Here is a 10,018-nt window from a genome sequence, read left to right on the forward strand (position 1 = left end):
CACGAACTACTAAACCTAGCCTATAAATTTTTTTTCTAGAAATTTTTAGTATTTTTCCTCTAATATTTTTTTTTTTCTTATTTCTTTCTTTCTCTACTATCAAATCTTTCTTTCTTACAACATTTCTCTTTCTAATTTAAGTCCTCCAAGCTTTCAAGTTTTCTCTATTTATAGAAGGTTGAATTAAGCTTAGCATAGTTGTAGTGACCTACTATCTTTAATTATTTTATCGATTTTCTTATTTATTTTTTCACTAAATTTCACCCTAATTTTTAATTATTTGTCCACACCCTACTTTGTCTCCCACATTTCTCAATTATTTCACCTATTATCTTTGATTATTTATCCACACCCTACTTTGTCTCCCACATTTCTCAATTATTTTACCCATTATCTTTAATTATTTTGTCACATTTCTTAATTATTTTTCATTAAATCTCACTCATAATCTTTAATTATTTGTTCACATCCTACTTTGTCTCCCACATTTCTCAATTATTTCAGCCACTATCTTTAATTATTTTGTCATCTTAATTATTTTCCACTAAATCTTCTTTTGAATAGATATTTTTTCATTTAGTTCATTAATTTTAAGTCTACTTTCTTAGCTTACTAACTCTAAGCCCATTTACTTAGTCTTTCCTTTTTTAACTTAACCCATTAATTCTAAGCCCATTTACTTACTCTTTTCTTTCTCAACTTAGTCCACTAACTCGAAATCCATTTACTTAGCCTTTCCTTTTTAACTTAGCCCATTAATTCTAAACCCTTTAGTTTTTTCAATTATAATCTCCAATGAATGTCAAAAAATATTTTAAATATAAAAAAAATAATTATTATTATTCTCAAAATACTAGGATATTACACTCTTAATGATCCTGACTCTAAATAACTAGTCACTCACTCACATTTCAATTACTTAGGTTATCGAATTGAAAGACTCTCAAACCAAAATAACTAGTCGCATGCTGTGAGGACTCTACATATATTGTTGAGTAACTCTAATACACGTGAGACACAACCATAGTAATAGGGTTACATAATCTAACATATTACTAGTGTGGTCCATTATTAATAACTAAACTAAGGGTGACATATTTATGAACAACAACTCAAAATTGTAGTTGAATTAGATTTTTTAAACCTATCCTGATTTATTTTTCTATCAGACAAAATATTGCACTTTAACATCTCTAAAAGAAATTGCACCAATAACCATGAAAACATTAGCACCTGAAAATTTTCAACAATCCCAAATTTAATAGCTAAAACCTGAAGAAAATACAATGTATACTTACATTTTCCATATTTTATGAATCAAAAAGGAAACTTAACAATCAGTTTTATCCACAATCCTTCAAATCTTTCCTGCAATTTTATTCTTCTCTGAGATATCTGAACAGTCATCAATGGCAATCTAAAACTGGGAAGGTGCCCTGCCCTGTATAGATAGAAAGAATGGAGAGGCAGCATGGGAAGAATCCTCTTATTCAGTTCTTTGACAGCCTCAACAAATCAAGATTCTCCTTGGTTTTCTTAATAAATCAAGTAGCTTCAGCTTGGCATGGGCTTATTCTCTAGAAATGACCTGAAAAGAATAAAAGCTTGTCGAGGGCGGTGAAGAGGAACCTCGTGACCAGCTCCAGTTACTGTTACAAATGTCAGCCCTTTGTATACTTGGCTCCAGCCACCGACCTGTCGAAAAAACAACAAGAGTAAGGAACATTGGATGCAACTGATAATGACCTTGTATCTGAGGAGAAGAAACCTAGAGGTAAAAATTCATGCATTTTCTAAAACAAGCCTTTTCAAAGTTCAAACTCACCTTTCCATTGTCATACCAAGGGTACCAGTTGATAATTGTTGGAAGCTTCAAGGCATTGATGGAGTATCGCGTTGCAGTCACAGGAACCACTGCATCAGTGTCTCCACTGAACAAAGAAATTGAGAATGGTAAAAGCAAATTAGACCTCATATCTTCTGAGAAATTGAACAAAAACTGCATATAAGGGTTTGCAGGATGTTTCTGACCAAAAGATGGTTGAGAAAATTCTTTAGGAGGTCACATAAGTATGATCATTTGTTGGCTGCTATAAAAGAATCCAAAAATTTAACTGAATTGACAATAGATAAACTTTTTAGCTTTCTCTATTCTAATGAAATTGGAGGAAGACGTATGATGGAAACTCAATTGAGAATGCATTTTACAAGAAGCTATAGCTGTTGGATAGAGAAAAAGGAAGCAAATTTAGTGAGTCAAGCAAATGAGGATTTGACAAAGACAGTGGTCAAAAAAACCAATTTATGGTGGTCAAGGAGGAAGAGGTTGAAATCACTTTGGTGATAATAATCAGTGCTCAAACAACAAATGAAAATTAAAATTGAGAGAAGAGAAGAGCCTATGTCTTGCATGCTTTTCTGCTAAAGATGTGCTTCAAATGTTTGGTTTGTAGATAGTGTTGTAGTAACCACATAACAGGCAACATAGGTTTTTCATCAACTTCGATGAATCTATGACAAGCCAAGTAAAAATGGAAAATGGTGTTGTTCAGGATGTTTAAGGGAAAGGTACAGTGAAGCTAAAATCTTCTTGAATGAGTTTTGTGGACAGTAACTTTTATGTTCCTCAGATTGTAACTTGTTGAGTGTAGGACAATTTTGGCTGGACATGTACTCAATTATGTTTAAAGAGTTGACTTCTCTTGTGTACTAGGATAAGTCTAAAAGTGATCTGTTATTCTGGACATATAGATATGGCTTCTTGTCTAGACAGATCGCCCATAATTAATTAAGCCTGTTGAAGATATATTTAAGAGTTGTATGGCAGTGAAAGAACATCACGATACTTTTCCTGAAGGAAAGGACAGGAAAACAAGTATTGCTAAGTTGATACAACCTAATGTTTGTGGACCAACATCCACTGTTTCACTCAACAATAGCAGATACTTTCATCGTTTATGAATCAACCATATGGGTATGGCAAAAAAGTTATGGAAAAAAAATGGATTTATAAAATCTAATATGGATCAGATAGCTCAGTCTAGAAGTACAAGGAAAAAACTGCTTGCAAGAGAGTACATACAATTAGAAGGAATTGATTTCAATGAACTTTTGCTCTAGTTTCTAGATTTGACATTATCCGAGCTGTTTTTGCTGTAGCTGCTCAGAATAAATGAAGTGTCTACCAATTTGATGTAAAGTCAGCTTTTATAAATGGTGTTTTTTATGAAGAGTTATATGTGCAACAACCAACACGTTATGAAGTTACAGGGCAGAAAACAAAGGCACATTGATTGAAGAAAGCACTTTATGCTTTGAAGCAAGTTCGGCTTAAGCCTGGTATGACAGGATAAATTCTTACTTCAGCAATAATGAGTTTCAAAGAAGAGTAAGTAAGCTTACTCTATATAACAAAACACAAGCTGGTGAGGCACTTATCGTATGTTTTTATGTAGATGATCTCATTTATACTAGTAATAATGCTGATTTTCTGAATGAAGTCTTGTGATTCATAAGTTTGAGATTGATGAGTTTTTCTTGGACCAGAAGTGATGCAAACAGAGGAAGGAACTTTTGTTTCTCAATAGAAATATATAAATAATCTTCTCGACAAATTCAGACTGACAAGCAAGAATTTATTAGCCAACTTCACATGTTAAGATAAAGGATTGGTATGTTGCTGGTGGTATTGTTAGCGTTCTTCTTGAGAGGTTCAAGTTGAAAGACTGCAATCCGTGAAGACTCCAATGAACACTAATATATCTTCAATTTGAATAATGGACAGGAAAAGGTTGATGTCAGTATGTATGGAAGTTTAATTGGAAGCTTTTTGTATGTCACAAACAACCGGCTTGACATTTTGCAAGTTGTTAGTCTCCTGTCGCGACTTATACAAAGTCCTAGCAAGTTTCATTATGGTGCCGCAAGGAGAATTTTGAGATATACCTTAAAAGGAACAAGCCCTCATGGCATTTGGTACTCTAAAACTGGTAACTTTATGTTCTATGGTTTTTCTGAATGTGATTGGGCAGGTTCAATTGATGATTATAGGAGCACTACAGGCTATGTCTTCTCTATGGAATCAGGTGGTATCTCCTGGTGCTCTAAAAAGCACCATCTACCATATCCTCAGAAACTGAATGAATATATGGCTTTGATTTTAGCAGCTCGTCAAGCAACCTGGTTGAGAAAAATATTACATGAAGGTGGAAACAACAAATGTTTACTGTGATAATTAGTCCACAATACAATTACAAAGAACCTGTTGTACTACAGCAGCACAAGACACAGAGAGACTCAACATCACTTTGTAACAAAGCCGGTAGACGAGGAAGGCTTTGGATGGCATATTGCAATACCGATTAGTAAGTAGCAAACCTGCTCGCAAAACAACTTCCTTTGGAGAAATTTTTCTATCTTAGATATATGTTGGGTGCAGTAAAATTCTACATTGAAGGGGAGCATATTAATAGTAACGCAGAAATTTGAATTTGTGAGTCTAAGTTATTGTCCTTAGTTGTATAATTTACTTGAGTATTTTATTTTTTGTGTCTGCAAAAGAGTCATATTGTTCATTGAGTCAAATATATGTTGGTCATGGTTTTAGGCATGTGGTTCCTCAGTTTTAGTAATACAGTTGTTCATGTTTTTAGTGGAGATGTGAAGCTGATTTTGCTGCTGTGTATTCTGCCTATTTGAGGAATATCTCAAAGTAATAAACATGCCATGTTCAGTCCTTCAGTTCTTTGTGCTTCCTACCTGTTTGTGTTTGATAAAAAATTCATGTTCTAAGTTTTCTGCCACTCTTGGCCTCAAAACAATAGAAAGAAGACTAGTTTCCTGCATTTTCTATTTCTGGTTACTGGTTGCGTGAGGTATAATATCATACAAATTAACTTAGTTCATGAACTACATAGCAATGTGATTTAACAAAACTAGCTTTTGCAGCCAAATAATTGGCTTAGGGTATTTTATTTTATTTTTTTGCTTGAAGCAGCCAAATAATTATTACTATAACAAAATTTGCTTTCTGCATTGATGCATATAAAAACTTGAAGAGACAATACAAGAAACTGCTTTATAACTTAATGAGGTATGGTAAACTTTATGATGGAAGGGGGTGGGGAAGAAATACCAGAGGGTTTACCTGAATACCCAAATTCTAAGACCAGCTGCTATTAGTTCTCGATAAATAGGAAGCATGGACAATGGAGAATCTCCCCAGTAGTTTCCGACAATGTCACTGGAAAAGAAATAGAATAAAGAAATAATCAGTAACTACCTGACAAAGCAAGAGTTTTAACCAAACTCCAATGTGCAAAGCACACCTGCATGTTTTCCATGGATAGTTAATGCTCGTCACATTGGCATGAAGTGCTTTCTGAACTTCTAGCAGATTGAAGTACAATTGCGCATATCTCTCTGTGCATGGGTCATACGCTCTTGACATCCATGGCTATATTGCCAAGCAACCCGAATTAGTTTAAACTAAAAAGGAAAAGACCCTTTTAACAATTTGTCAAGAACAAACCATGCAGATGGATGTTTAAAATCCCAGAAAGAAAAAGGTACAGAAAAAATGGGCAAGCAATCAAAAGAACATAAAGCACAAGGTTAGATCTGAGGACAGTTTCACAAGCACCATAAACTTGGCAAGTCTCCCTTCTAATTGTCTTCTTAAAAAAACTACAATGACAATTTGGAAACATTTATTTAAGCAAATCATAGGCATCACAGGAAATTCACGGAAAATAGATCTTTCCCTTTCTTATAGAAAAAGAGGTTAACAACTCCAGTATGAACCTTCAGTAAGTTCAGTGGCTCTACCAGGGGAACATGACTGGTCAAGCAGGTGCCATGCAGTCAAAAGCAAAGGAAGACAAATAAACGAGAAGAAAGAAAGAATAGTTGCATATCAGGCAAGGCCTAATCCCATTTACTGTTAAGAGACTGTGTAGGAGAAAAGGGCATGCTTTGACCTGGACAGTTACAGCTTAGACAGGAATAACGAATATTTCAATTACCCAAACATTAGAGGCTAAAATAAAGGCGAATCAGAATGTTGTAGTGGGTAGGTTGAGAAGGTTGAAAATTTCTGCCAAGCAGATTTTGTAGATAAAGGTATTGGTTAATTTGGTTGAGTATTACACCATCTCTTTAAAAGATCCTAATGGCTTGGGTAGCTTTGAAGTCACTTACATAATGACCTCTTAAGTTACGTCTCAAGGATGAAGTATTATTGCAAGGGCGGGTGAAAATGCTATATTGGTCAATGTTTCCCATCTCCATATCTGCAACACTCAGAGCCTTTATGCAATCACTTGATGGATGCTGAGACGATCCAGAGTCGCAGACTACTTGAAGAGTTTTATAGGTAGGATCAGAGATTAAACCATGGGTCCACCAGTACTCAAATGTGCCAATATAATCATGGTAATCATCAGTAACAGCATTCCCCACCTAAAAGAAAGAAAAAAAAAAAAAAAAGCACAAAGAAATGGAAATTAAAATAGAGTTCATTGACATTAAAATTGCAGCACAACAATATCAAAATTGCCATGGCTCATACCATGAAACCTTTGAAATTAATAGCAGGATTCTTGACTCCTTCGTTTCTTCGGTAGATGAGTTGAGACAACTGGGGAACATAATGACCTGAAGCATAGAAACAATAGGTAAGATTGCTCAAGATCATATGGAACCCACAATAAAACTGATTAATAGCAAAAAAACAGTATAGGTAAATGACCTGCGTAGCTTTCTCCAGCTACATAGAAATCTCTATACTTGTATTGCGGAAACCTTTCAAACCAGTGGATTAGAAATGAGTAAGCATCTTCAGCTACAAAACCATAACCACCAGACAACAAAATCATCTTAATAAGTTGGAATTTCATGAAGTTCGTGCGTGTGTACGTTGGAGGCGGGCCGCCGGGGGGGGGGGGGGGGGGGGGGGGGTTTGTTCAGGGAACCTGCACAAAACTACTCCAAAAGTCAAGCAGATACAGATCTACAAAACCATGGCATTACCTGTTTTCTGGTCACCTGCAGTGTATAGATCTGATGATGTATTTGAATAAGAAAAACCAACACCAGCTGGTGATTCAAGGAAAAGCAAGTTTGCCACTGTCAAAAAATTAAGAAATTGAAATGAGAAACACCCATGATGTAGATTAAAGGAGATAGTGATAAAAATGAAGAAAGAGAAGTGTCTCGTTAGCTTTTACATACAATTATTCCAAGCATAGGGATTTAGGTAAAGATTCTTTCCATCAGGACGTATCCGGAATGGACCAAGCTCTTCAGCAGCGCCATATGCTATAGAAGAACAACCAGGTCCTCCATTAAGCCATAAGACGAGTGGCCTAGAGTCAGCTCCACGACTTGCTGGAGCCTCAACCAACCAGTAAAACAAAGCCCTCCCAGCTTGCTGGTTTACTGTCACATAACCGGAGTACTGAGCGAAGCCAACATTGGCTGGCTGCCCAGGCAATTTTGTGATCCTATCTCTCTGTTGCTCACCAGGCGTCGAAGCATAACAAGTACCCCAGAAAAGGAATGACAAGCAAAGGACAGACAGCAAAGAGTTGCCCATTAACGAATCAGTACACAAGAATGAAAAGAAACAGGATTCAGGAACAACGATCCCAAAATATTTCTTGGTTTGCAAGGAATTTTGTCTATAAAGGAACAAAAGAAGAAACTAGCGCATGAAAGTCTTCAAGTGAGACAACGGTTGACATCCAAGTGGCAGACGCCAACCAATCAATCACGCACTAGAAGAGCAAAAACAAGCAACAGCCAGAAACACAAATTCCAATATGTAGGCCTATACCATTTATCTGAGCTCCCTAGAAAAAATCGCCCAAATAAACCCAAATGACGGCAGCCAAGGAGGAAGAGGTAGAAAATGACCCAAGTTTCAGCAAGAAACAGCAAATGTGTCTATACTTTGAAAGACAAATCTCAAAATAATTCTGGCTTTCCAAGGAACTAATGTAGAACTCCTAATTAAATGATCAGATCAGGCCAAAAAAGAAATCTATTAGAGAAGACAAAAAGAGAGAGAGAGGCATTGACTATATCAACTAAGAAACTTTCCCCAGCAATAAGTTCCACCGTCACGAGGTGTGTATGAATTGTAAACTCGAATCCCATTTGCTTGTCTCTTGCGCTTTTGCTTTCACACGAGATGTGGGGATCAAGTTTATGGGCAATGCTTCTGCCAGGCATTTGACCGAACAGGTAGAGCACATGGGCTTTGCTTCCAGCGCCATCGATTACGTCTGCGCCGCGAAATACGTTAAAAAGAAAACAAATTTTCCAAACTTTGGAGCGAATGCAGTTGAAGAGCAACCCATAAAAGAATCGTAAGCAAAAGACAGAAAGGTTGAAAGCTTTTGATTGAATCTGAGGGAGGTGGTGAGCGGGGAGTCTGAATACTGACATGAAATTTATTTGAGTATTATTTCTTCTAATAATAGGAGGGGGAATGATGACATGACAGAAGCTCCATCATCATCATTCTCTAATCACCCAGAATCTGTGCTTATTTTAATGGTTTAGTCTGACTATTATTATATTTTCTATTTTATATTTTATGTAATAATTGGAGTGTTCATTATTTGGGAGTTGTTTCTCCTTATATACTCTGGCGGGCTCCACATATTTCTTTTTTTATATAAGACCTTCCTTTTCAATAACCCTTTCATAATAAATATCAAATAAATAATATATGTAAATAATATTCATCATAATTCAATCAAACATAAACATAAATATCATTATTTATTTAATCAAATATAATATAAATTACTTTTATCTCTTAGATAATCATAAATATCATTATTTATTTAATCAAATATAATATAAATTACTTTTATCTCTTAGATAATCGTTGATACGACGAAAACAAAATTGCTTCTGTTACTGACATAATCATAAAACATAAATATAATTTTAATATTTTTAAATATTATAAATAATTTTAAAATATTTTTTAATTTATAGAAATAGCCCAAAAACGTATTTTTTTAGCATTTCGAGACAAGAAACATTTTAAAAATGCTGAAATGACATCGTTTTGACTTTCGACATTTCCTTACATGTGAACTAATGAGTGTTATTCACATCTTAAAAATTTAATTGAATAATCTAAAAATAATCATCAAAAGAGTTGTTGAAATATCACAATAAATTTAAGTACTAAACAAATATTAGAGAAAACATTAATTGAAGAATGTGGTATATTTAGTTAACATGCTATTTCTCTAAGAAATTAATAATTAAAAATTATTTTAATAAATATTATCCATTTTAAAATCACATTAGATTACATAAATATTTTATATTCTCCTCCTATATAAATACAAAATAACTTACTAATTCAAAATTTATAAATCATTTATCAATTTACAATAAAACTAACAAATTAATTTTTTTTCTTTGGTCAAATTAACTATCTTTACATGTATAGACAATATGTATACATACACATACACACACAAACATATACATACTTACCTACAAATATGAAATATTCACACACACATGTATACATGAATAAACATACATATATATATTCATGATATTTATACGTAATAATTTTATTATGTTGTTTGCGACGGGTAACATAACATTTGCTCGACAAATTGAAAGAGAAGGAGAAGTGTGAGGCCATGGGAGCGAGACCCACACACCCGCTGCCCTAACTCGAGTATGTTATGCATAATACATGTATACCTAACCTTTCTCTGCGATTGATCCTTGGACTATTAAAATAAATTGTCAAATTGGGTCGGCTTGACTGTTGGTGTCATCCTCATCCACACTAGTCTAGTCTACTTCTCCGGCCTAAATGGTCTTCAAATCTATCATTATTCCTCTGAATCACAATAATAAATTTAAGAAAAGAAGAAGAAAATGACAAACACAAACAAATGATAGAAAGAGGAGGAGATGATGATGAAGAGAAGGTTAATTAGGTTAGAGAGGAGAGACTGAATGTAACCTCATTGGC

At 34.5% G+C, this 10,018-nt stretch overlaps 1 protein-coding gene across 1 annotated transcript; it reads right to left on the bottom strand.

Moving 5' to 3' along the window:
• Nucleotides 1–1,240: 1,240 nt before the first annotated feature.
• On the bottom strand, nt 1,241–8,456 carry LOC127806163 (serine carboxypeptidase-like 27). Its single transcript, XM_052343256.1, has 9 exons — nt 7,231–8,456; nt 7,030–7,125; nt 6,749–6,841; nt 6,569–6,654; nt 6,199–6,459; nt 5,328–5,455; nt 5,147–5,242; nt 1,826–1,931; nt 1,241–1,695 (listed from the first exon to the last, which is right to left on the bottom strand). Exons 1-9 carry the CDS (start codon nt 7,592–7,594, stop codon nt 1,555–1,557), a joined length of 1,371 nt encoding a protein of 456 aa, XP_052199216.1. The 5' UTR covers nt 7,595–8,456; the 3' UTR covers nt 1,241–1,554.
• Between the last annotated feature and the right edge of the window lie 1,562 nt (nt 8,457–10,018).

Source organism: Diospyros lotus, chromosome 7 (genome assembly GCF_014633365.1).
Source record: "Diospyros lotus cultivar Yz01 chromosome 7, ASM1463336v1, whole genome shotgun sequence".
Taxonomy (NCBI): Eukaryota; Viridiplantae; Streptophyta; class Magnoliopsida; order Ericales; family Ebenaceae; genus Diospyros; species Diospyros lotus.